Source organism: Miscanthus floridulus, chromosome 17 (assembly GCF_019320115.1).
Source record: "Miscanthus floridulus cultivar M001 chromosome 17, ASM1932011v1, whole genome shotgun sequence".
NCBI lineage: Eukaryota > Viridiplantae > Streptophyta > Magnoliopsida > Poales > Poaceae > Miscanthus > Miscanthus floridulus.
In genome coordinates, this window is record NC_089596.1 from 94,449,930 (window position 1) to 94,476,826 (window position 26,897).

At 42.4% G+C, this 26,897-nt stretch overlaps 2 protein-coding genes across 3 annotated transcripts; one reads left to right on the top strand and one right to left on the bottom strand.

Moving 5' to 3' along the window:
- The first annotated feature begins 7,240 nt into the window (after window positions 1-7,240).
- Window positions 7,241-15,103, top strand: LOC136517112 (kinesin-like protein KIN-14K). Its single transcript, XM_066510631.1, has 21 exons — window positions 7,241-7,541; window positions 7,949-8,103; window positions 8,204-8,317; window positions 8,966-9,203; window positions 9,641-9,738; window positions 9,830-9,913; window positions 9,998-10,075; window positions 10,154-10,246; window positions 10,338-10,367; window positions 10,846-11,187; window positions 11,281-11,362; window positions 11,452-11,547; window positions 11,633-11,812; window positions 11,900-12,006; window positions 12,104-12,279; window positions 12,406-12,570; window positions 12,648-12,901; window positions 12,998-13,161; window positions 14,054-14,415; window positions 14,557-14,651; window positions 14,742-15,103. Exons 1-21 carry the CDS (start codon window positions 7,502-7,504, stop codon window positions 14,810-14,812), a joined length of 3,024 nt encoding a protein of 1,007 aa, XP_066366728.1. The 5' UTR covers window positions 7,241-7,501; the 3' UTR covers window positions 14,813-15,103.
- Window positions 15,104-18,522: 3,419 nt separating this feature from the next.
- LOC136518764 (E3 ubiquitin-protein ligase APD2-like) lies at window positions 18,523-20,986 on the bottom strand. Of its 2 annotated transcripts, none has more exons than XM_066512455.1 (8): window positions 20,670-20,986; window positions 20,436-20,554; window positions 19,997-20,199; window positions 19,813-19,887; window positions 19,471-19,730; window positions 19,308-19,380; window positions 18,934-19,228; window positions 18,523-18,820 (listed from the first exon to the last, which is right to left on the bottom strand). In XM_066512455.1, the coding sequence occupies exons 1-7, from the start codon at window positions 20,769-20,771 to the stop codon at window positions 19,005-19,007; spliced, it is 1,056 nt and encodes a 351-aa protein (XP_066368552.1). In that variant the 5' UTR covers window positions 20,772-20,986; the 3' UTR covers window positions 18,523-18,820; window positions 18,934-19,004. The 2 variants fall into 2 exon arrangements, with proteins under 2 accessions (XP_066368552.1, XP_066368553.1); XM_066512456.1 differs by lacking the exon at window positions 18,523-18,820 and having other exon boundaries at window positions 19,092-19,228; window positions 19,471-19,620; window positions 19,689-19,730; window positions 20,097-20,199; window positions 20,436-20,570.
- Window positions 20,987-26,897: the final 5,911 nt, after the last annotated feature.

Sequence of the window (26,897 nt, forward strand, 5' to 3'; positions counted from 1 at the left end):
CAGTTCTGCGATCTGCTCCAAGTGCTTGGGCTTCTCCGACCAGCTGTTTTTCTTCTTTGGAATCAACCCCACGTCGCACAGGGTGATCATGTTTGGCTCTTCGCGGATGTAGAACCACTTCTTGTACCATTCGTCCAGTGAGGTGTTCCAGGGGTAGTGCAAGTACTGGGCCTTCATACCGTCACGCAGATTGAGGTATACGCCTCTGGCTATCTTCGAGCCGCCGCTCCCTTTCTTTCGCAGACAGAACAGATGGCGAAAGAGGTCGAAATAGGGCTGGAAGCCACCATAGGCTTCGCAAAGATGGATGAAGGTGGAGACAAGAAGAATCGAGTTGGGATGCAGATTGCAAATCCCAATCTCGTAATACAAGTAGAGTCCCTGAAGGAAAGGGTGCACTGGAACCCCAAAACCCTGCTTGAAAAAATCCTCGAAAACCACAATCTCACCTGGTTGTGGATCGGGGAAGCTTTCTTCTTCCGTCGCACGCCATCCCGCGAGTGCCTTGTTGTGGAGCACTCCCATGGTGACCAGGTCTTCGATGGTCTGCTCATTGCTCCTTGACTTCCACCACTCCTTCGCCATGACTCCGCCTTTCTTCTGGGCGTCTCTCTTCGCCATTAATCTGCCCTTGCTAAACGGGTGGATGCGGTGGAGGGGGGATTGGTGATGGTTTTTGGGGGAATAGGGTTCGGCAAGAGGAAGAAGAAGGTTGCGGCGGCGAATGACAATGGGGATCGGTAAAAAGTAACTTACCAGTTCTATATTATAAATAACCAAGAGCTCCGTCGTTTCGTTTGCCCGAGATTCTTGGGAGATGTGCGCACGCGCCGCTAACGGTTGTTTTCATAACCTCGAGATCTGCGCCAATAAACGCGCCCCTTCGTTACCAGTGTACGCGCCTCTTCGTTGATAGTGTGAGAGGGCCCACACTGACGCACATCCATACAGGTGCCAAGCGACTGTTTGCTAGAAAGAGCAAGAAGACAGAGTGACGTGCTATACCCGTCTGCTTTTTTGACCAGACATGTCAGATTGGACTTGACAGAGTAAGAAGATAGATAAATACACCAAATAATAATAAAAGCGGCGTTCGTTTTTTCGCTGCATGTGTTGTGCTCAAGGAAGGACCAGACCACTGCCGTGATCGAGGGCTGCCTAGACCAATGACGCGCTCAGGGACTGCCCAGACCACTGCCGTACTCGAGGACTACTCCGACCACTGCCGTGCTCGGGGACTGCCCAGACCACTACCGTGCTCGGGGACTGCTACGACTACTAATGTGCTCGGGGACTGTCCCGACCACTGCTCGGAGATCGTTTTCCTCGGCTACATGTGATTTGTACTCACATACAGTTGAGAGACATTTATTTAGACCTTGCTACAAGGCTCATACTTCGCCTTCCAGCAAGCTCGGGGACTACATCGGTACGATGCACCTGCCGGTGCATCTCGTATCGCCTGCACGATGATTGAATTCTTAACTTCAATAGAAATTCTTTTAGACCCTGGCACCACGTGCCTGCGTCACCTACTACCAGGCTCGGGGACTAAGTGGACACACTTCACCTTGCGGTGACCCTTATGCTTTGACTGATTGTAAGGATTACTATCGTGCTCGGGGACTATCCCGACCACTGCTCGGAGATCGTTTTTTTCGGCTACTTGTGATTTATACTCACATCCAGTTGAGAGACATTTATTTAGACCTTGCTACAAGGCTCATACTTCGCCTTCCAGCAAGCTCGGGGACTACATCGGTACGATGCACCTGCCGGTGCATCTTGTATTGCCTGTACGACCATTGGGTCCCCAACTTAACTGAGAATTCTTTTTAGACCCTGGCACTACGTGCCTACGTCACCTACTGTCAGGCTCGAGGACTAAGTGGGCACACTTCACCTTGCGGTGAATGTGTTTGCTTTTCGACCACTACACATCTGATGATCAAGGATGCTACGCTTCAAGATTCACTTATATTTCTTTTCAGAAATACAAGTGGGCACACTTCACAGGATAGAAATCTTTTTCTTTTTTCTTAAGAGCACTATACATTCTTCGGACAACCTACTTCTCCGACGACAATGGTGGTTAGAGATGTCAAGGACTCAAGCCGTACTTGTCGGAGAAGGTAAAAATGGCGTGTCGTAGCATAATACATGGTGCTCGGGGACTAGCTGTGGGGGTATTAACCCCTATACCCTTACGGCTAGGCTTGGGCCGGCCCGGATCAGTGGGTCCGGTCCACCAAAAGACGACGCGTGGCCCGGCCAACCTGATCGGAGTCCCGCGCAAGGAGTCAAGGCAGATTTGGCGATCAAGCAGGATCCTGGTCGGTTAGAATATGAATCCTTATCCGGCCACATATGTAATTGTAACTGGCTAGGATTAGTTCCTAGATCTATAACCCTGCTCTCCGGACTATATAAGGCGGGCAGGGGACCCCTCTAAAAAAACATCTCTCATTAACATACAGTAATACAAATCAGACGCAGGACGTAGGTATTACGCTTTCTTGGCGGCCGAACCTGGATAAAACATCGTGTCTGTCTTGCGTCACCGTCTTGTTTATGGCTTGCGCATCTGTCTGCCGACAATCTACTATCTTGGGCATACCCCTAGATAGACTGCCGACCATATTTCGTCGACACGGTCAGCCACCATTTGATTTTTTACTAAAATTGAATGCATCTATAGATATTTTTACTAAAGCTGAATGTATATATCCATAGAATGATATTATATAGAATGATATTATAAAAGTTTTAATCAACTATATTAAATATAAAAATCATTTCATCCTGTTCAGTAGCACTAATGCAGTAATTTAAGAAGAGTGGTTTTCCAGGCTGAAATAATTCATTAGAATTCAAGAAAAGAGGTGCGTTCAGTCTAGGTTCTTTTGGTTTTCATACGAACGCAGAGAGAGATGATAAAGCTGAGATTTTCATGGCCAATGTGAATATACAAATTTCAGCATGCATATTGCAGAGTTCTATCCCTAATTTCGTTATCTGGTTATCTTAATCAGCAGGGAAAAAAGGCCGAGAATGAGTAAATGTATCCGTGTATTGCCGAGGGTATATGACATAGTCATGACATCATGATGATGTCATCAAGCTAATGGCCATGTTCGTCCTACCCATATTGAACTTGTTCGACTTCTTTTTTTAGCCGGAACAGTATTTTTCTTTTACAACAATTCAGCCGGAAGACAGCCAAGTTTTAGACCAGCAAACGAGCAGGGCACAGGCGCAGGGCACGCGGCGGCTGTGTGGTTCAGCCATGCTCGGCCAGAGTTCGCGGGCGCTGTACGGCGCGCTGGGGCTGCGCACGCGCCTGGCTGAGCCCGGGACCCAAAGGTCGCTGGAGCTACCGGCGGCGAAGTGGTTTGCGGGCAGCTGTACACGGCAATGGCGACGACAAAGGGCACTCCGATGATTTGAAACAACTGGGAAAAAGTCTACTTAACCCCCCACCTATCAACCATGGTCTACTTCACCCCCAAACTATAAAACCGTCTATTTTACCCTCCTGAACTTTTCAAAACCGTCTATTTTACCCCCCCGGACGGTTTTCGACGGTGGTTTTGCTACAGTAATGGTGGTTTGCTATCGTAACGGTGGTTTCACCTTTTCTTTTTTTATTTATTTTCGCTGAATCTTTAAAAAATTATAGTAAATCATAGAAAAATCATAAAATGGAAAATCCAATTTTGTTGGACTCCACATGAGTAGATCTACATAGTTAACATATAATGTAGTATGCTTTAGTACAAATGTTTTGCTGTACCTTTAGATTAATTGGAAAATCCAATTTTGTCTGTAATTAATTGGAACAATTCATAGCTGCAGCTTCTGTGGTCTAATTATGGTGAAATTTTTATGGTAGGCTAATTATTGTATGCTTGAACTATAGTAAAAAATTCATACTCATTGGACCATGTATAACTTAGTTATAGATAAATTTCAATTAATTACAGACAAAATTAGATTTTCTAATTAATCTAAAGGTACAGCGAAACCTTTGTACTAAAGCATACCACATTATATGTTAACTATGTAGATCTACTCATGTGGAGTCCAACAAAATTGGATTTACCATTTTATGATTTTTCTATGATTTTTCAAAGATTCAGCGAAAATAAATAAAAAAAAGGAAAAGGTGAAACCAACGTACCGTAGCAAAACATTGTTACTGTAGCAACCACCGTCGAAAACCGTCCGGAGGGTAAAATAGACGGTTTTGAAAAGTTCATAGGATAAAATAGACGGTTTTATAGTTTGGAGGGTGAAGTAGACCGTGGTTGATAGGTGAAGGGTTAAGTAGACTTTTTTCAAACAACTGCGATCTGACTTGTTTACAAATCTAGCTAAATAGATCGACGATAGGATGAGGATTGTTTATCTTTTGATTTTTTTGCAGCCTTGTTTTGTAGCCACGGGAGCTTTGGAAGCAGCGTCTGTCCGGGCTCAAGGACGGCGGCCGACGATCCCGCGCTTGTCAACTCGATTGCGGCAAAACCGGCGGCGATTTGAGGACGTCGGCCAGTGAGATCGGCTTGAGACTATGCTTGTTACCCCGTTTACTTGTTCGGGATTACTACGATCTACACAGCGCTACCAAAGGGAATACGAGGAGACGCCGTGAGAATGCTGTGGACGCGGTTTTATAGCAACCAGCAGCCCTCGAGCGTCTGGATGCATCCTTTTGTTCTTGTGACGATGTATCTGGAAAGTCCAAGCTAGGGTGTACGTGGACGGTAGGATTTGTTCAAGCACGTGAACGAACGGTTGACAAATATGAACGACGTGGCCCTATCCCTGCTCGGGAATTGTCCACAGGTTTCGTTACCTAGGGCGTGATTGGTTGCTTTGGTAAGAGGGAGTCGGGATGGATAGCCGGTCCAGGATGGTGAGATGTATGCTTAAACCGTGTACTCAGTCGTGTTTGGTTGTCTTTGTTGTTGGTCCAGTACGAGATAAGATCATGTTTGGTTACATGCATAGATGTGGGTTTTGAGTGTACGACACATTGGTCCTTGGCCATGCGTTGCACCACACCATCCCGGCTCACATGGGAAGCCCGATTTCTACGTATGCTGCGAGCCTGCACCAGGTGGCTCAAATGTACGGTCCGGTACATCGATTTCGTTCGGCACAGATAACCAAACACACAGAGATAGTGCATGACATGATGCCGAATAACACTTTGGACGGCTCCATCGACACTACCAATCACGCCCGTAGAGAATAGGTCGGCCGGAGTGCCATTCCGGGCTAGGCTCTGTTTAGTTGCACCCCAAAATGCTAAAATTTTCAAGATTCTTCGTCACATCAAATCTTTGGACGCATGCATGAAGCATTAAATATAAATAAAAAATAAAACTAATTACACAGTTTAGACGAAATCCACGAGACGAATCTTTTAAGCTTAATTACATTACGATTGAACACTAATTACCAAATAACAACGAAAACGCTATAGTAACGTTTTGCCAAAAATTTTGGGCCATGTTTAGTTGGGCACCGATTTGGCGCCGGCAGATTTCGTGACACTGTAGCGCGCACTGTAGCGTTTTGTTTTTATTTGGTAATAATTGTCCAATCGTTGACTAATTAGGCTTAAAACGTTCGTCTCGTAAAGTACAACCAAACTATGCAATTAATTTTTGATTTCATCAACATTTAGTACTCCATGCATGTACCGCAAGTTTGATGAGACGGAGAATCTTCTTTTTGCATAGTGCCAAATTCTAGAATTTGGGGCATCTAAACATGGCCTCGACATCCAAACTGGTACCTAGTGCTGCCGTCACTCGGTGACAGAGCTGAGAAAGGGCATTCCCGTGATTCTTTGAGGAACCGAGGGCTCTCTCAGCTTTGGGCTCCCCGAAGCTTCAAAAGCGTCACGCGCGCACGTTGTATGGATGTTTGGAGCCGTCGCGTGCGTACGGGTTCGGCGGGTTCGCCGGACGGCCGGAGCAATCTGACGTCGTCAGTTCGAACGATCCAACAGTCCAACTTGTTCAATTTTAGTGTAAAAAAAATCCCAATGAAATGAGACCATGAATGAAAATGTGTAGAATCAGTGACTGAAGCGTGTAACACTTGAATCGGTAGTTGTTAGTAAAAAGGCTCATGCAACTTGATTTTTCATATGAGTACTACATCTATTTTAAAAAATGTAATTCTTTTTGTCTGAGATTAAATGCATCTAACTTCAACAAATTATGTAGAGAAAATATATTACAACAAATAAGGAGTTATGAGGTTGTACTTAGTCCGGATATTCTAGATTTATATAAATCTTTCGATAAAAACTATCAATATCTACCATATTAAAACGGTAAAAGCATGAAAAATATACTTCGTAACATATGGTTTGCCAGGAGGGCGGAGCGATCTAATTGTGCTTGTTCGATATTGTAAATGTTCAGCCCGTTTGTTTCGGCTTATTTGCTCGTATTTGGCTTATAATCCACGACTTAAACAGTATTTTTCTCTCACACCAAATCAGCCAGTAGTACTTTCAGCCATGGCTTATAAGCCAATTCAGCTGAAACGAACAGGCTGGTTATTTGTTTTTCCCTATTAGTTAGATTTAAAATAGTTTCACCTATATTAAACTTCGAAATGAAGGTTGTACTCCTACCAAGTAATTGAACTATTAATACATATTTTATGGTGAATTCAATAAGGCTAATGCGGCATTGGCGATGTTAGATGAATCTTGTATAAACTTAACTAGTTAAAGTTTAAAAAAAAAATCATTTTGTGATGCAAGGAAATGTGATTCTGAATAGATGTATCTGCCTCTACCAACTATGTAAAGCCAACAAACCAACTAACCAAGTGATCATATGAACACGATTAACCTTGTCCCAATGGAAAGAGTATGACGCCGCATCATTGCAGTAATCATCTCAAGGCCGTTCACATCATGATGATATAGATTCTACTTGATGACATACTGGTTACGAAATTCAAACCTACTTCGTTGAAGCATAATATTCACGAATTTATTTTGGTGGGTGCGGATGAGGTCAGACACTACACTATTTTTTTTTCTTGCAAAAACCAAGAGGATTAAATTTAATCCGAATTTTCAGGGAAAAAAGAAAACAGAATGGAGAAAAATAAAAACGGCCCCCACCAGCTAACGGTAACAGTGACGGGGCGCGCGAGTTCAGGAAGAGCGAGTCCGCGAGAGGCAATCCCGCCTGCCGCAATTCAACAAGCGAGGCTAAAAAAACAATTCGAAAATCGAACCCCCCCGACCTACGCGAGGAGAAAACAGAAAACAACAAACCATTCCGAAACGAAACAAAGCGCTGCTCAGCCGCTCACGAAGGAGCGAGAGGCCAGCGCGCACCCCGGCGACCCCGTGGCGGAGGCAAAAACCCCGCGCCGCATTGCGCCGAAACCCCGAGCTCGAATCCGCGCAATCTCGCCGCCGGCGGGCTCGATCTGAGCCGGGGCCGCCGCGCGCCGCCGAGGGATGGGGAGCGTGGACGGCGGGGTCGAGGGGATCCACGAAGGTGAGCCGTGTGCTGATCTGGATGCACTTTGGGTTGTGGAGTTCGAGCCAGGCAGCTCAAATGTTTGGGTTGGGGAGAGTCTTCTCACGATTTTCGTCACCCACCAATGGGCAGCTCTTGTTTTCTGTTTATTGAGCTGAATTTTAGCTTGACGGTCTCATTGTTTGGATCTCAGTTTTGGATTGTTTAGCTATATTTATGGAAGTAGTATATGGCTGACCTTAGCTGTTGTGCTTCTGTTTGCTCTGAGATTTTAGTTCGGAGCTGTCGAGCAGTGGAGCTCGGACTAGCCATTTCCTTCCTTTTTTTGTGGCGGGGGGGTGTGTGTGTGGGGGGGGGGGGGGGGGGGGGGGGGGGGGGGGGGCGTGTTCATATTTACATCACACGGTGCTGTAAAATCCTTGTAGCTAATCGGCGTGCGCAGCTGATCGAATGGATGAATGCCTTACTCCCGGAATTCAGTTTGCCTCCGGATTCAACAGATGAAGAGCTACGAGAGCTGCTCAGTGACGGTGTGGTCCTGTGCCGTGTTGTGAACACACTCATCCCGGGGGTTCTTGAGGCAAGCCTTTTTTTTCTCGATAATATGCGTTGCTTCTGTTTTTTTGTTGCGCTGTGGAGATGTTGATGTTTGTGCTTTGAGTGTGGTCATTTTTGTTCAGGGATCCTGGGAGGGTTATGCACCGTCAGATCAGAGGTTAAGCAATGTGAAGAAATTCCTCTCAGTGGTTGCTGATATGGGGCTGTCAGGTTTCAGTGTGAAAGATCTTGATGAGGTGAGGGTTCTGTTATCAGTTGTCATAGTTTTGAAGTTGGTATGCACGCCAGAACTCGAAATTGGCATACTTTTGAAGCTCAATTCGTATTGCATAGATGCTGTTTTTGATGCAGTATTTCATAGTAGGGTGCCTAGCATTGTCGGATATGTTTTTCAACTTTTTGACATTTTCCAGCTACGTACAGACAAATAAAAGTTTGGAATGTACATCTATATGCGATCCCTTTCCTTTGTTTTTGGTGTAAATGCGTTCTTGATATCTTCGCAATGTGTAGCTATGATTGAACTGCAGAAATAACTTAAAGATCTGGTTCCACGGTAAATATACTTGATTTTGTTAGTTCCTTTTTTTACTATGCTGATTGCTTTCACGAAGGAGGCTTTCAACTATAAATATGATGGACTGTTGCTTTAAATCTTATGTCACAACATAGCTATAGAACCTTGTAACATGTCATTTTATTCGAAAGTTTTTATGTTGCTGAGGCTCACGAGTCACGAGCACGGGAACATGGACTAAAATTCCATATTTTATCTATTTGCGCACTATAAGATAGGGAGTACTCTTAGATGTGACATACTATTTCCCTAGTTCCTGCACTCCTGGTTGTCACATTCTGTTAACTTCTAGGCTTGATGATTACAGGGATTAATGTCTTCTGTAGTGGAATGTCTCTTGGTTTTGAGGGACAGTGTGGATCCTAAATTAGGTGGTAATATTCCACCAGATGTAACCAGAACTCCTTCGAGAAAACAATGGGGAGTTCCGGAAATGGACAAGCCTCAAGTTCCTGGTGCAGCACTAGGGAAAAGATCCCCTGCAGAGGACAAGAGAAACGGCGTTGCAGATCCCAAAGCCCATCAGAAAACTCCTGTCTTTTCTGGTAGATTTATTTCACACACAAGCTTTCAAGAATCATCCAGAAATAAGATATTCAGATTCAGATTACACCTTAGATAGTTTTAATTCATTACAAACTGCAAACTCAATAATCACTATTATTTTAATATCGTTTTCAAGCTGCACATCGAAGGGCGGGCCTGGTGCAAGCGGTAGAGTCTTACCGCCTATGACCGGAAGGTCCCGGGTTCGAGTCACGGTCTCCTCGCATTGCACAGGCGAGGGTAAGGCTTGCCACTGATACCCTTCCCCAGACCCCGCACAGAGCGGGAGCTCTCTGCACTGGGTACGCCCTTTTTTTTTCCAAGCTGCACATCGACAATATTATAACATTTTCCACTTTGTATAGCGCCTTTCATTGTATTGGAGTGCAAATTTCATATCTGTTTAATCTGTGGGGGATCGTTATGTATCCTGCAGGACAAAAGTTTCGTGAAGTTTTTCAATTAAAACGCGGATCATACTCTGATCTTCCTGCTGCCAAGATTTCAGAGATGATGCACTCTAATAGCTTAGATGTAAGTTCTTCAAGGATACTGCCCAAAGTTGTTGAATTATGCTACCCTGCTATCTGGTGTCCCAGTTGTAACATTAGTAATCTTCTTGCAGAATGCATCCACACAGTCGCTTATTAGTGTTGTTAATGGCATTTTGGATGAAAGCATAGAAAGGAAAAAGGGAGAAATACCACATGTATGTGTTCATTTTGTACTACATCACTATCTTTCCATTAATGATTGTTTACAACAGTGCTTAACTTTGACTGCCTCATCTCAGCGTGTAGTTTACTTACTGAGGAAAGTCGTTCAAGAGATTGAGCGTCGTCTCTGTATTCAAGCAGAGCACATGAGAAGTGTAAGAGAATCTGCTTAAAACATGAATTTTCCTTTTAGGCACACAAATTCACAATGAGTCAAATACCTTATACTGCAGCAAAATGTTATCATCAAGACAAGAGAACAGAAGTACTGTTCAAAAATTAAAGCACTTGAAATATTGGTAAATGGCACAAATGAAGAAAACCAGGTAATAATTCATTTGGTTGATTAGTTAGACAAGTTATGTGTGTTTAAAAGTTTTACTTTGTTTAATATTAACATGTAGTTTCTCTCTTCAGATGGCAATAAACAGGCTTCAGATAGTCAAGGTTTGATCCTCATCCAATACATTATAATATTCTATGTTTTGAAACTTTTCTCTTTATTCCATGCATTATGTATGCTTCAGTAATAACATAAAGATCTTTGAACTGTCAATTACATAATATCTGATGTGATAAAAAGGATGAGCCTCTATGTTTTGAAACTTTTCTCTTTATTCCATGCATTATGTATGCTTCAGTAATAACATAAAGATCTTTGAACTGTCTATCTGATGTGATAAAAAGGATGAGCCAATAAACACCACTATTTTACTTTTACCACTTCTACTGTTAGTAGAACTTATGGTAGCAGATATAGTAATATATAAAATGATGTATCCTCAAATTGTCAGATATTATGTATCTAATTTCATAAAAAATGACACAATAAACATCTATGTTTTACCACTTAAGTTAGTAATTAGTAGAAGTTGTGGTGGTCTATGAATATGATTAATGTTATCATATCTTTTTCTTCTTTCAGAATGAGAAGTCAAAAATCGAAGAGAGAAGAAAACTCAGTGAGCAAGATGTTCATCGATTGATGAAAGAGAAAGAACATTCTGAAAACATTATAGCGAACCTAAAGAAAGATATGGAAGCCGTGAATAGATTGCATGAGCAGCAACTTGAGCAAATTGAAAGAAAGGCAAAGGAAATGGAGGAGCAACTAACCACCAGAATAAAAGAAGTAGAGTGTCTCTTGCTACAATCGAATAAGAAAGTTGAAGAAGTTGAGACTGCTTCCAGGCTAAAATCACAGTTATGGGATAAGAAAGAGAACAATTTTCAAAGTTACATGGATAATCAACAATTAATTATCAAGGTTTGTTCACCAGCAGTGATTTCTTTTGTTTTATTTTTAATCCAGTTTTTGTGTCTTTTACTTTCTTTACAATCCATTACTTAAAAAATGCAGGACATAAGAGTATTGTCACGATCTTATGAAAATGATATGTATGCACTTCAAATGCAGTGGAGAAATGAGATCTCTAACTTGGGTATGTTTTCTTTTGTAATATGCTATACAAAAGTTCATAGTAAAGTCTATTTAATACGTTTGTCCTTTTGATGTTAAAAACCTGTGTAGGATCTGGATTAAAATGTTTGGTTGATGCTGCTGAAAATTACCATAAAGTCTTGGCAGAGAACCAAAAGTTATTTAATGAAGTGCAAGAACTAAAAGGTATTTATTTCCAAATGTTTTTTTTTACCTTAAACTCTAAGTATAGATATTATAATCATGTTTTAATCTTGTCATTTTCTTTCAGGTAATATAAGAGTATATTGTCGTGTCAGGCCTTTTCTTTCTGGTCAAGATAAAAAGTCTACCACAATTGACTATATGGGGGAAAATGGTGAGCTACTTATATCAAATCCATTTAAGCAAGGGAAGGATGGGCACAGGATGTTCAAGTTTAATAAAGTGTTTAGTCCATTTGCTTCTCAAGGTATGTTTTCTTTTTACTTGAAACTAACTGATTATTTATTATCACATTTGTAGTGTTATAGTCTGATTATTCTCTGTAATTTTACAGCTGAGGTTTTTTCTGATATACAACCACTAATCAGATCAGTCCTCGATGGATTCAACGTTTGCATTTTTGCATATGGCCAGACCGGTTCTGGAAAAACATACACTATGGTACTGTAGGATCAATCATAGTAAAAACATTGTTATCACTACAATAGTAATGTTACTAATTATGCTATTTGTTTTGTTGTTACTATTTATTCTTTAGAGTGGGCCTAGCACATCGAAGCAGGATTGGGGTGTCAATTATCGAGCTTTGAATGATTTGTTTGATATTTCACTAAGTAGGAGAAATGCCTTCTCATATGAGGTGGGGGTACAGATGGTTGAGATATACAATGAGCAAGTTCGTGATCTGCTATCAAATGATATTGCACAGAGAAGATATCCTTTTTGAACTATCACTTTAGCTTTTTTTCATTACATTTATTATCTTCAAAATATTAATATATGAAACATTGATGTTATTCTTGCATCTGGCAAAATATGTTTTCTTTAACATAAATAAACACTTGGGATTTGGAGCACTTCTCAACCCAATGGGCTTGTTGTTCCAGATGCAAGCTTGCACTCAGTTAAGTCGACATCTGATATATTAGACTTGATGGAAATTGGGCAAGCAAATAGAGCGGTTGGTTCAACAGCGCTAAATGAGCGAAGTAGTCGGTCACACAGGTTAGTCACACCAATAACTATTTTTTTCTCTACATGTACTTTAGTATTGTATCTTATTTTGAATATTTTATTTGCAGTATTCTAACTGTACATGTTCGAGGGTTGGATTTGAAGAATGGATCCACCTCTAGGGGTTGTTTACATCTTATTGATCTTGCTGGTAGTGAGAGGGTGGAGAAGTCTGAAGTAACCGGGGATAGATTAAAAGAAGCGCAATACATTAACAAATCACTCTCTGCATTAGGCGATGTGATTTTTGCTTTGTCACAGAAAAGTGCACATGTGCCTTATAGAAACAGCAAGCTAACACAAGTTCTTCAAAGTTCTTTAGGTAATCAAGTATTTATTTACTACCAGTAAATTATAGGTGTTAAATAGATTTATATGAATCTTGTTAATATTTATATTACCTTTTGTTTTCTTTCAGGCGGACAAGCAAAAACTCTAATGTTTGTTCAAATAAATCCTGATGTTGAGTCATATTCAGAAACTATAAGCACTTTAAAGTTTGCTGAAAGGGTGTCTGGAGTAGAGTTAGGTGCTGCGAGAAGTAACAAGGAGGGAAAGGATATAAAAGAGTTATTGGAACAGGTTTTTTTACTTCTTCTTTTTGACTTGTCACTAACTGGAGTTTGTTTCTCATTATCGCCCTGTTCGTTTGGGCTGGTTTGGCTTATAAGCCATGGCTGAAAGTACTGGTGGCTGGTTTGGTGTGAGAAAAATAGTGTTCGTTGGTTGATAAGCCATGGCTTATAAGCCAGATACGAGCAAGCGAACAGGCTGTATGTTGGACTGTCTTAGCAATTTTAATTTTTTTTTAAAATAATATACTAAAAAAGGGCAAACTTTTATATGAATGCTATGTTAGTATTTACCAAGGTTCGACTTCTTGTTCCAGCTTTGCATACTACGATCACTTTCGTGTCCCAGCTCTTGAATCAAGTTTAAAGCTCAAGTGATTTTAGTAGTTAGTTATTCAAAGGTTTGGTGTGCATAAACTGGTTTTGATTAATCTTTGCACGATCAGCTGGTGTTAATATAGTATTTGTGGAACACATTCTTTTTCTTTTGTGAAACTATTGTAGATTCTTTCTAGGCTCTTGCTATGTGAGTTTTCTATAGTTTTTTTAGTATTTGTTTCTTAACGGATAGACCAGTCACCAGTCGCAGAACATCCACAATGCTACATACATACTAAGTTACTAGCATATCCTTTTTCTTTGTGAAACCATACCCTTGGATCAATCATAAAATGGAAACTAAAAGGGAAAATATCAAGTCTGAACCTTCTTCACACCATTATAACCTCCAAAGTTTGTATAGTTTTAGATATATGGAAAACCAGGGCTAATAGTAGAGACGCTGATAATGACGTAATATTTTAATTATACATTTTGCATGTGATGCCTGTCTTTTGGTTTGAATATCTCAGTTTTGAAACTGCATCAGTTTGAAACAGCAACATTTTACATATTTTATCCAGGTTGCGTCTTTGAAAGACACAATTTCACGCAAAGATATGGAAATAGAGCATCTCCAAGTCATCAAAGACAAAGTAAAATCCCCAAATTTATTGTTAGATAGAAATGGGCCTGGCTTGACGAAGATTACGGTAGACCAACCTAGCCAACTATTATCAGGCGAACGGATGCTCAAGTCTAGTGATAGAGTTCTATCAGATCCTCAGAGTTATGGTGAGGTGAATGGAGATTCTAACCATAATTTGACGGATACTGCACCAGTGAGCTTAGATGAAGCAGAATATGAGGACAATGCATCCGATGATGGTTTATCAGGCGAAACCGAGAATTACAATTCAGCTGCTGAGATGACAGTGGAACGGCTGTAAGTCATCTAGACTTCCGTTCACTTCTTGTAAAATATCATTTACTTGTTAATTCTCTCTTTCTTTTTCATTATATTCACTTTATCATCACAACAATAGCAAGAATGATAACTTATTTGGTAATGTTAAAAATATTGCAGGCATAGATTTCCATCAAGAATAAGCAGATTCACTCTCACAAAAAACGGGCAACCATCTATGTCTAGATCAAAATCAAAGGATGCTAAGACTCCAAGTATGTATTCTAAGGCAATCAGGCACGCAACTACTTTAGCATGTTAGGCTATAATTACCAATTCTAACAAGGGTTATACTATTTGAATAGGTAATACAAAAGCTCCATCTAGCCAGTTCACAGGAGGTTCTTCAATCAGGGGGTCTAAAAGATGGCAGTAGTAAAGCACTGTCATGTTGCTCGTTTTGATGTGCATTGTAATTGAAACGTGAATTTGATGGGTAGTTGTAGGACTATTTTATGATTGTAGCTTCAGAAAATGATAGACATTCTGCTGGCAGAAGATTTGAGACCTTCGTTTGATCATTTGCTTATGCCGAGCAAAACACCAAACAATGCTCGATTGCATGTGAAACATTCTGACCTGTACCATTTGAAGAGGCTGGTGCGCCTCCGGAGCTGTATATATACCACCACCAAATTGTCGGCTGAAAATTTCCAGTTTGATTGCATCGAGGAGGTATTGAACTTTTCTCATGATTCTTTCTTCATATAACACATCGGTTTTCAATTTTCTTGAAACATGTTTCTGTTTCTTTTTTATAAGCATGGTAAACTCCATTACATAGAAACACTTTCTGTTTCTGGCAACCAGTGCTGCCACTGGTACAAATAATTTGTCAGAGGAACCTCATATATTATGCTACCTACACATAAGAGTGCATTTTGGTTTTCAATTTTGTTGAAACACGATTCTGTTTCTGGCAACGATTTTGTTCAGAGCTGCCACTGGTACAAATATAGGGGATTTGATTATTTGAGAGATACGAGAGGATTAGGAGTGGGGAGAGACAGACCGCGATTCTTCCCGTCCGAACGGCCGGACGGAAGCCGTGCGCCGGACCCGCGCGATGCGCTTGCACGGCAGCGAGGCCTACGCGCGGCCCACGTGCATGCACGAGCGAGCGAGCGCTGCCCGCTGGGCACGGGATTTCCGGCAGCGTCAGGTAGGTACGTACATGTTTCCCGCTGGCCACGAGATTTCCGGCAGCGTCAGGTAGTACCTAGGTATGTTTTCTTCTTTTCTTTTCTTTTTTTTTCTTTCCTTTCCTTTTATTTCATTTTCCCTTTTTATTTTTTTCTTTTCGTGCTTCATTTTTATTTTTATTTATTTTTTTTGTTTTATGTGATTTTTATTATTCTTTTCATTTTCCATTTTTTATGTTTCTTTTATTTCCTTTTTCTTTTCTTTTCTTTTCTTTTCTTTGTTTTCATGTTCTTATTAATTTTTTATTTTCTTTCTTCAATTTTTTTTCGTTTCATGTGATTTTTCTTTTCTTTTTTAAATTTCTACTTCTCTATTTTACCTTACTTAATTATTTTTTTATGTTTAGTTTTTTATTTTTCTATATTCCATGAGATGATGTGTTAATATAGTATAGGTATGATGTTCTATGATTTTTTTTGTGATGTTCACGTGGTATAATGTCATGTTATGTGATGTTTTTTTTATGTTCATGTAGTATACATGTGATGTTCTATGATATTTTTTGTGATGTTCACGTGTTATAAATGTGATGTTCTATGATGTTTTTTTATATGTTCACGTGGTATAGATGTGATGTTATATGATGTATTTTGTGATGTTCGAGTAGTATACATGTGATGTTCGCGTAGTATATAATGATGTTCTATGATGTTTTCTGTGATATTCATGTAGTATACATTTGTTGTTCTATTATGTTTTTTGTGATGTTCTATAGTATATTTACTTATTTAGTGATGTTCACTTAGTATATATATATATGATGTTCTATAGTATATTTTTAGGATGTTTGAAAAGTACACATGTGATATTCTTTTATTTATTTTTTCTGTTACGTGTTTTTTTCTTATGCTTTGCTCTAGATTTCATTATTTTTTATTTATGTTATGTATTTATTTTATTTTTATGTATATTATAATACCAATTTTATGAACCTAAACTGAGAACATTCTTCTTACAAAGATGGAACATTGTTCTTTAAACCTAGAACATCGTCTCTATTCAATAATAGAAAATGTTCTATCTTCATAAGACAAATGTTCGTTAAATTTTTTTATCTAAATATATGTGGGATCTTGTTTTGAAGAATTTATTTGCAAAAAACCTAATGGTGTAATCGGAATTTAATTTGGATGGTTAGTTTAGGAGTTATAACTTTTTTTTAATTTATTGAAAGTCATTGCATGCGACGTGTGTGAGGTGGTCCCTACGCGATGGCTAACCGGTGCACTAGCTGTGTGCCCGAAAATTATTCCCGTGCGCTCCTTGGGCGGGAACCATCGGACTGAGGCTGCTGTCCGCCCAATCGAATACTAGCACCTCCCAGGACAGACGCATGCGACGCGGATGCACTCATGTGCGATTGGGAGCTGAGAAAGATTCTATGTAACCATGGGCGAATGGCAATTTGGATGGACCTAGGAAGCATTTGATGGAGTGTGGTGGGAGGAGGCCGGTAAGCTACAATTTTTCCGGTAAGGAACTAACATATACACATGTGCCTACTCAGGGGCGGATCTACAGCCTCCCCTAATGAGCCTGATTTCTTCATTAGACCACGGTTATTTAGCCTCAAATCATCATTAATCTCTAACCCTAGCCCTAAATCTTTATTATTTAGCCCCCCTTTGTTTCCATCTTGCATCCGCCACTGTGCCTACTTGATATATACACAATGTTTTGGCAAAATTATTGGTTATTCTCAGGAATACTCGGGCATCCATATTGTATCCGCTCCTAATCAAACACACCCTTTGTTTGTCGGCTTAGTTGCTCGGAGTTGTTCCGATGTGCTCATATAGAGATAAGGTGCATCTTTATTGGTATTAAAAAAATATCATTTATTGTATAGAAGTTTAACTTATTCAGGTGCAAACTAACCAATCTGTGTAAACTTAGAAACTATTAATCAGGACCACTAGATGCTGATCTAATGGATAGGGTGAGGGGGCTTAAGCGCAAAAAAGGCCGGCGGGTGGGGGGCTTAAGCGCAAAAAAATCCCACCTCTCACCCCATCCATTGGATCAACATCTAGTGGCCCTGATTGATAGTTTTCAAGTTTGCATAGGTTGGTTGGTTTGCACCTGATACGTTGCCTTCTTTCAAACATGTTTTTCGACACATCCTACAACCTTTGTAAATGCTATACTTGGTAGGTATGTGGCAACAGTTTCATCTTGATGTTGCAAAAGTAGATCAGGGGATGTTGCACATGTTGTATATGTTGCAAGTGTTTTCAGGGGCATGTTGCAAGCGTTTGTTCAAAATGTTTCATCTATTTTCAGACGTATGTTGCAATCGTCTTTGATATGGATGTTGCATATGTTGCAACATTATGTTTCCAAATGTTTCAGTTATTTCAGTCTTATGTTGCAGCAAGTGGTTTAATGTTGCAAGTTGCAAGTGTTTTATTTTAGATGTTTCATGTGTTTCACACACATGTTGCAAAAGCATGTTTCCAAATGTTTTATGTGTTTTCAGTCTTATGTTGCATTCATGTTGCAAGTATTTTATGTTGTTCGGCCAGGGACGAGCCGGGGGCCGGCGGACAGGGCACGCGGCGCGCCAGGGGGCCCCGACGGACGGGGGTGTTGCGGTCGGGGCACGCTAGGGACGCTGCTCACCGCGGCTCTTGAGTGCCGCCCACGCTGAGAGATAGGAGGGGGTCAGGGACGACCAGTGGGTGCAGAGATAGGGGTGGAGTGCGCGCGTGGGTGCAGATGGGTTCGGGGCGAAGGTGAACTTGGGGTGGGCTGCGGTGGGCCTGTGACGGGGAGCTGTGCCACGGTTCGGTTCGCTAGGATTGGGAGTTACCTCCGGACACGTTGCGGGCGCTGGTGCCTCCGTATTTTTTTTAGCTCAGGAATTAGGAAGGCAGGCGGCTGGCCAAACCCATGCATCTCATATTCTGATTCTTGCTAATAGGAGTATAACAATATGTACCACTAGTGAGCAGCAACAGCTAGAAAGCCCGTCCAGCTCAGTCTGCAGAGCGCAAGGCTCTTAACCTTGTGCTCGTGGGTTCGAGCCCCACGGTTGGCGTTTCTTTTTGTTTTGTCCCGGGTTCCCGGCTGCAGTGGCACCAGGTTGTTGATCAGTCAGTTTGGTCATACAGCGAAGATCCTCCTTACTTTCTTGAGCTTCCTTCTGCAGAATGGGCAGCCACCATTTTCCTCCACGATCCTGCACCACCAAAAAACCATTGTTTTGCCCCCGTTTACGGTTTACCTACTTCATTTCTTTGATCAATGATCGTCATGGTTCATGGCAAGCCCGAGGCAGAGCAGAGGCTTTACCTGGCACCGCACGCGTAACAGGTGGCGGAATGCCCGCACGGGAGGAAGAAGCAGTCCTTCGGGGCGTCGCATCAGAGCACGCATCCGCCGCCGCCCTCGCCCCTCCCCTCCGGCTCCCGGTCGTCGCTGCCATCGTGCGACATGGAGTCGTACGACGAGCCCAGGCTCGCGGTTGCGTCCTCTTTGTCCACCAGCATTGGCGTTCTCCGGTCCTGAGCGCCGCCGCCTCCGGTGCAGGGGCCGAACAGCTGGTCCAATATCTCGTACAGGAGCAGCAGCACAACAGCCAAGACGACTGCAAAAGACAGATGCGACGAACTGTGTTAGTATTTGCTTTGCTGGTAATCACATTTTACAGGTGTTTGAGCTAGTACCTGATCCAACCACGTACACCGTCCAGCGAGGTTCGTATGACAGATTCACGTGCTGTGCATCAGAATTCAGTCTCTGAAGAAAGGTTGTGCGTTAGATCAGTGAGTGCAACTAACGTAGACAAGGAAATTGGGTACCTGAAGATCACAAGAATGTGCGGTTTACCTCTTTGTGGTCGGATGACAGGACCGCAGCATTCCGTCCTAGAAATGCTAATCTGTAGGTGCAGACACCGTGACCCGGTCCCGGTGAGCATCTGTAATCTGCTCTGCTGGTGTTGTAGAGCAGGGTCCTGATTCTGAATTCCAGCTGCACCTGCCGAATGAAACCTTCAGAACAAATGCGGATGCGCGATGCTGTTGCACGGCATTCAGGAACTCCACCTTCAGAGGAGAGATTGACAGCCTGCTCAATTGTTCCATTTCCTGTGGGCAGACAGTCTGACAGCATTAGCATTCAGAATTTCACTGAACTGGTTCTTTTAGTTGGTACTTACTCAGTACTTACCCTGCACCAAGCGCCAAAATAATGTGCTGTTCTGGACTGATGGCATTTCAGTCCACCGAATGAAGCTTTCCTTGCCTGTGGAGCCACCGCCAAAGATCACACAACCAGAATTTTCCAAAGTAAAAGGAAGATGATGACATCTTGCAGTTATGAGAAATGAAGTGATACGAGCTTAAATGCAAACCCTTTAGCATATAGCACGTCTTCTTAGTTCTTCCCTTCTTTTCGCTAGGGACCAACCACGCCTTCATCATCAGTTTGTAATGTATCTGAAGGTACCATACCTTGTGCAATGATGATGCAGAGTGGAAGAGGCACGCCATCTTCAGACTTGACACTGTAAGCGGCTTGAAGTCGAGTCCCCTTGCTGAGGAAATATGCCCATTGCTGCACGGTACAAACACGACAACACTATTTAGGCCTGATTGCAGTTAGTTTGGTTGCCGACGTTCTGATGAAAGCTTTTGCTGGAAGCCTGCAGCAGGTACTCTGAACGCGCAGAACCACCTCCAGAGCCTAACAACAGACAGTCTGAATTCTGAAAGACACACTGCCAGGCAGTAACCACCGGCGCGCGGCAATCAGATCCAGAGACGAACGACGACGACACAACGCGGCGTTACCCTGTGAGAGTTGGCGGGCACGACGACGCGACGAGCCTCCGGCCACTCGTCCGGCACATCCAGCGGCGGAGCCACAGGCAGCCCGTAGAGCACCAGACCGCCGCCGCTCCCTTGTGACCCTGCATCCACAATGACCTGAAAACGCACAGAGCACACACGCAGACACGTACGCTAAACGCTTCTTGCCTCGAGGCTTGATCAAAGAGCGAGCAAATTCAGCGTACTGCTGCTCACCTTGATGCCCTGCACGAAGACCGAACTCGCATGCACGAACCGCGAGCACCCCGGGCCGACGGCCAGCTCCACGGGGCCGTAGTATCCCAGCATCAACGCCATGGACAAGAAATTAAAACACTGCAATCGACCAAATTAAAACGGGTACGACGACGTTGGGCGAGTGTGGATCGAGGTCGAGGGCGAGAGTTCGACCGAGGAGGCAGAAGGCGAGGAGAGAGACGAAGCGGGACGCCGTCGCCTCCATCGAGCCGCTGGCGCGCGGTGGACGTGTGATACTGTGACGGCGTGATGGACGAGCACGGGCGCATGGAGAGAGCGGGGGATGGGTGCATGTTGTACGGTACGTTCGATGGGGCCTAAGTAGCCGCGTACGTAGCTACCGGTCTCATGCATACACTGTTATGGCTGAAAAACACCGTTATGGCTGAATTTTGGCTCAAATTGGCTGAAAAACACTGTTATGGTTGAAATATTGTGAGAGAAAAATACTATTCTAGCTGAAAAAAGAAGTCGAACAAGCCGGATATGGGATAAGCCGAACAGGGCCCGTGGATGACTACACCGTCACCATCTCAGGAAGAGGGTAATAATCTGCTGGTCACTGTATAAACACGAGGTGTATACTTTTTTTTTTGAAGAATTAACACGAGGCGTATACTTAGGGGGTGTTTGCTGGGACCGCTCTGCTCCATGTTTTTAGCTCCACTTCATGTTTTTTTAGTCAATTGTTTTCAGCTCCACGCACTCTGTTCGAGGAAAATTGGTGGACTTATAAGAGCACCTAAATTAATGCTCCACAAACTCTAGTTTTTTGTGGAACTGTTCCACGACAGAGGCCTCGTTCGCTTGTCTTAAAGTTCGGCTTGTTCGGCTTGTTTTTTCAGCCGGAACAGTGTTTTTCTCTCACAACAATTCAGCCGGAACAGTGTTTTTCAGCCAGTTTCAGCCAAAGTTCAGACCAGCGAACGGGGCCTGAGTTTATGAAGCAGTCCCAAACACCCCTTTAGTTAATGCGTGATATGAGAACTTTTAAAACATAATTTGCCTGCTGTTTCCACTCGCAATCTGGCCTGATATGTGACAGACATACAAAAAAAAAATTCTAACCAGCAAACCATTTTTCTGTGCACGTCAGATAGAGGCTTTTTGTGCGTCAAGTAAAGACCTTACGAGTACGCTTTCATAATGGCGCACTTAAAAGACCCCTACCTAGCGTGTCAGGTAGATGCCTTTTTATGTACCAGATAGAGGATGCGGGATGCTAGATGAAGGATGTGGGATGCGCGACGCAGGCGCGGTGCATGAACTCAATGCCATTGAGGAGTGTTTAGAGGAGCAACAGGATACAAGATGTTAGGTGTTGCTCGTTGGGTCAGCCTAGAAAGAGTAGTGTGAGGGGACACATATGGGCATGCGTACTTAGGCTAGCGTGGCGGGATACGGTGTCTAAATGACCCTATAAAATCATTTAGGGTCATTTGAATATTATTAGATGCTTTAAGAGCTATAATATTACAATCTTAAGGCCTTAAGGGTGGGTGGGGGTATGTACTCAACCGTGATATGTTAGGGGGTTATATAAACTTTTTACTATTGTTTGTTGAATCAATTAAGGCCATGCTAGCACCCACATAAGATGCTATGTCAACGAAACCACCTTCAAAACCTTCTCATGGTGTTATTTAGATGGTTTTCGGTAGTTTAAAGGTCGGGGTAGAATACCTGGTGTTATAGGTGATATAGGTGATGAGGTGAATCACCGATAGTTTGGGTTTTAAAGTAGACTTTGTCTAATTTTGTTATCATGGGTCCCTCTGCTTGGTATGGAGCTTGTGTCTAGGGGTGGTCACTTGGTTTTTGGTTCAATCCGGTTCCTGAAAAGTAGGAACCAATCAGTTCTAAAAATTTTTGGGAACCGAACATTTCGGTTTTCGATTATTTTGGATTGGTTTTGGTTCTAACCAAAGTAACCTAACATTTTTTAACAGAGGTTAAGACAACAACTAAATATGTAGGTTCTAAAGCAAATTTAGGCAACACTACCTCTCTATTTAGATAATAATACACTCGGGTTCAAGTCCCCGACTTGACACGGGTGCTTGCATTTTTCTGAATCTATTCTAGGATTTAACGGCGCTGTTTTTTCAGTGGTAGGCGACGTGCCCGTCGACAGCGAGGCGCATGTGGTGACTTTATCAATCTCGAGATTTGCCGGTCCAATTCGGTTTTTCAGAGGTGCTCATAGGGGTAGGGTGCGCGTGCATGCGTTTATAGGGGTGAGTGTGTGCTCCTGTATATGAGCGTCCGCGTTTGTAACTAGATCTTGCAAAAAAAAAGGAACAATAGCAATATTATATAGTAATATAAATACATAGCAGTTCAAATATGAGACGAGATGAGGTAACAAAAATATATAAATAGCAAATTTGATAGAATTTTGCATATAGTACAACTTTAATTTGCAAGTGTTAATTGTTCCTGCACTTGGAATGACATTTGAATCAGAGGACAAATATTACGAGATGTACACTATGTCGATAATGTCGGGTTTAGTATTAGAAAGAGCAAGAGAAATTGCTTCCAAGATGATACTATTTATCAGAAATATATAGAGGATTGTAGTTATTCACCGTAAAAATGAGTTGGAAGAAGATTTTAATGCACGTTGAAAGAACCTAGTTACTTACGTTCCAAAATTACCAATGTTGAAGACTGCAGCTCATAATTACAGCCATGGTGCAACGATTGATCAGTTCTTTTCATAATTGCAAAACATTATTTAGGTAACCTGTTGCGTTTGAAAGTCAATTGAAAACTTTTTATAGATATAAAAATGGATTTGAGCTCCTAAAGAAAATAGGATACACTATTTAACCTTCAACGTAGCAACGCATTGGAAGATTGCATAATATAGATCACTTGTTACACCAATAAATAGATTCAAATCGAAATGTACAACTATCAGGCCGTACGTACCTAGCAATGCACGAACATCTATGTACTACTTGGTCTTGGGCGTTGTTCGGCTGGCATTATCAGCATGCAAACGGCTGATGCTGAAAACCAGATGCTACAGTAAAATCCAGCAAACTAATCAGCTCCATCCGACCAACAGCTGCAGCTGGCAGCCAGCAGCCGAAACAGGAGCCATGTAAGCCATTTGCTCATTTAAAAAAAAATGGCGCCAACACCACATCCATTCAACTGATGACGTCAAACCACAAGCCATTCAAATTATAGTACAACATAATTCAATACATAAGTTGAAATAACAGTTTGTTACGGGCTACTAACAGTCCATTAAAAGCTAATCAACTAGCAGTTCAGTACACATAACAGGTCCCTACAAGCTATTACGAATACACAGTCACATACAATAGTTCAAACTACATATAACAATTCAAATTATACTTCTTTACAAACATGAAAACTTCTTTGCAAACATGATTCTCTTCATTCCTTGGTGACCTGCATGTGACCTTCTTGTTAAATGGACTGCTCGTATTTTTTATTGGATTAAGGTAACAGAATTCAAGATTTTGCCAATGTACAAGAAATGCATGACAATTTAACATAACTCAGATGGCTACGATGCAACAGTTCCCAAATTCATATGTAATGTACTGAATTCCTCTGTTTTTTTTGGACAAATCACAACTGATCAAGAGGATATCTTCGAGAAATTCGGCAACCAAACCGCAAACAAGCACCAATGACATAATTAAATCGCCTGTGCAGAATAAAAGCACGAAAATTCAGTAAGAAGAAAGGGACCTACAAATACCTTGGGTACTGCTTGCACTGACAACGGGTAAAATTTCTTGGACCCTCACCACATGTTGCACAAGGTGTGTCCTGAGTAGTAGAGCGAAGCAAATGAAAGGGCATCTCAGATACAGGATAGGGTGTATGTGTTTCAAAGCATGAAAGAAGATAACACAAATAAAAATTTCACAGCAACGAAAACAATCCACACAAACTATTACAAATAAAAAAAGATCAAGAACCCAAAAGAAACTTGGGGGCTGTTCGGCAGCTGCTGATAAGAAAGAGCATGATATATCACGCGCCAAGACGGATTTTGCAGTGAAACAGTACATCATAAGAATACATGGGTAAAAAACATACCCCAAGAAGAGTGACTATAATCCGTGCACCACTGCAGCCGATAGGATGTCCCAGAGAAACAACACCACCACTTAAGTTTAGCTTTCCCTGAATGTACAGAGATATTTGTTAGATCATGCAGAGACAAATAGAAATACTGACTGCTGAATTGTATATACAAGTAAAAATCAGTGACTCACAAAAGGGATACCAAGAAGCCTCTGATTAGCTACAACAACAACCTGACAATATCCATAAGTATAGTTAAGTCTAGAGTTGTGCTTCAGCTGTAAGTACTATTGAAACTGGAAGACCAAGAACTTACAAAGAAAGCCTCATTTTATGATCTACAGTGGTAACATAGAACACCAATTAATAGTCTTGTCTTGTTAGGTAATTTAGGTCAACCTACAACCAAGATATGTACATCACATAACACAATTTATTTCGATTAGGGAAAAACAACGAGCTCACAATGTTCAGGCCACATGGCACAACAAATCAATGCAACTTAACCAAACAGTGTCCAGGGAACATTACAATGACAACCTCAAACTAAACGAACATAGGGTAAACATACATCCTCAACATGCACAGTTCGAACATAAAACTAGATAGACTGTCACAGAAGGAACATTGGTTGGGATAACGACTACTTCGATCTGGCTCTTAGAACCTCCCAGCAGGCCTCAATCAAGTTCATGCGGCCCTCTTTTGTTTCCATGCTTAGAAAGTTCCTACGGTCCACTGTGTTCTTGAAAACAACTAAAACATGAGCAAACGCAGGATCAGATTTAGGCAAACCATCTTGTTTCAAAATCTGCTTCACTTTGGCCATCTCCTCTTCATGCTTGCTTGACCCGGCCTTCTGCTGCGTATGGTTTTTAATGATCTGGGTCATGTCATTAAGGCACTCGTTAATGGAACCACTCTTCTTACTGGAAGGGTTGTTGATAGAATGTTCTCTAGTGGTTCTCTTGGACGACTGGCTGACACTGTGTGTACCTATGGGCTCCTGGGACATGTGTTGAGTTTCATTGCTAGGAGTACTCGGTGTCCTCTCGTGATGATGTCCACCAGAAGCGAGCAACGTGCCCCTTTCACGGGGGGGGTGTCCCTAATGAGTGACCAGTAGGTCAAGGCATTTGGGAACTTTGGTCCGATGCGCAGCCGATTGGCTATTTTCCTACACGTTTGCCATGGGTCCACATGTTAGGACAAATAGAATGGAACTATCCCTAATACTTGGTAGTCAGCGGGTTAGAAAGAAATAGGTGGAAGTTAGTACCCCATTGCCACCCTCAAAAAACAAGGGGTCAACTATGATGCCTGATGTATTCGGGTCACGCCCTAGGCCAGTGTGGGTTTGAAGGTCGCGTCAAGCGAAATATGCCCGCTTTAGGTCGTTCAACTTGTTCTGCAACTGTTTCTTGTCATAACCCAACTTCGTTTTCTTTTCGAATGCTGGATACAGATTTGACCACCCGACAGTTGTGAGGCCTCGTTGGTTCCAGTGCAAGAGGTTTTTCTGTTCTATGACTAATTCTAGAAAGGTCATCAAGGTGGCTTCATCCTAGTTAGCACGATTAGTGGACATCTGTTGCCATGTAAAAAATGTATGGTATGATGTATGCCGCATACAAGAAAAAGTGCAGCACTTGTAAGAGTAACAAACAGGGGAGTTAGTACAATAGGAGCACGTGGGGGGTTAGATTTAGAGGGGGGCAGGTGGGAGGATGACGGCGGTGTCGGATCTGGAAGGCGAGGAGGATGGTGGCATCAGAATAGGTGGGGAGGGAGGGAGGTGAACTCGGATCCGGTGGTACCTTGTTGCTGGCGGACGGGTGTCGATGTCGGTGGGTTGAAGGGGGGGATGCGGCGCTCTAGTTCGACAAACGTGAGGCTTTTGACGATGCCGAGGCAGGCATAGAGAAGCGGAGCTCACGCTCATGGTGGCCCGCACGACGGAAACCCTAGACATGGGGCATGGGGGACAGAGTGAGGGAGGAAGGAGAACGCTGCCAGTAGCTTGGCTTTTACCTCTAGCCGTTCGGCTGTACTTGGGCCACCAAACGGCTGGGCTGATCAGCCCAGCCAAAAGCGGCCCAGCCAGCCTTT

Coding starts and splice junctions, on each gene's coding strand:
- LOC136518764 (XM_066512455.1), bottom strand. CDS start 20,771: ATGGCGTTGATGCTGGGATACTACGGCCCCGTGGAGCTGGCCGTCGGC. Junction 20,555..20,669: donor TCTTCGTGCAGGGCATCAAG/GTGAGCAGCAGT, acceptor TTGTGGATGCAG/GGTCACAAGGGAGCGGCGGC. Junction 20,200..20,435: donor TGCCCGCCAACTCTCACAGG/GTAACGCCGCGT, acceptor TGTACCGTGCAG/CAATGGGCATATTTCCTCAG.
- LOC136517112 (XM_066510631.1), top strand. CDS start 7,502: ATGGGGAGCGTGGACGGCGGGGTCGAGGGGATCCACGAAG. Junction 9,739..9,829: donor TGCACTCTAATAGCTTAGAT/GTAAGTTCTTCA, acceptor ATCTTCTTGCAG/AATGCATCCACACAGTCGCT. Junction 11,813..11,899: donor TAGTCCATTTGCTTCTCAAG/GTATGTTTTCTT, acceptor GTAATTTTACAG/CTGAGGTTTTTTCTGATATA.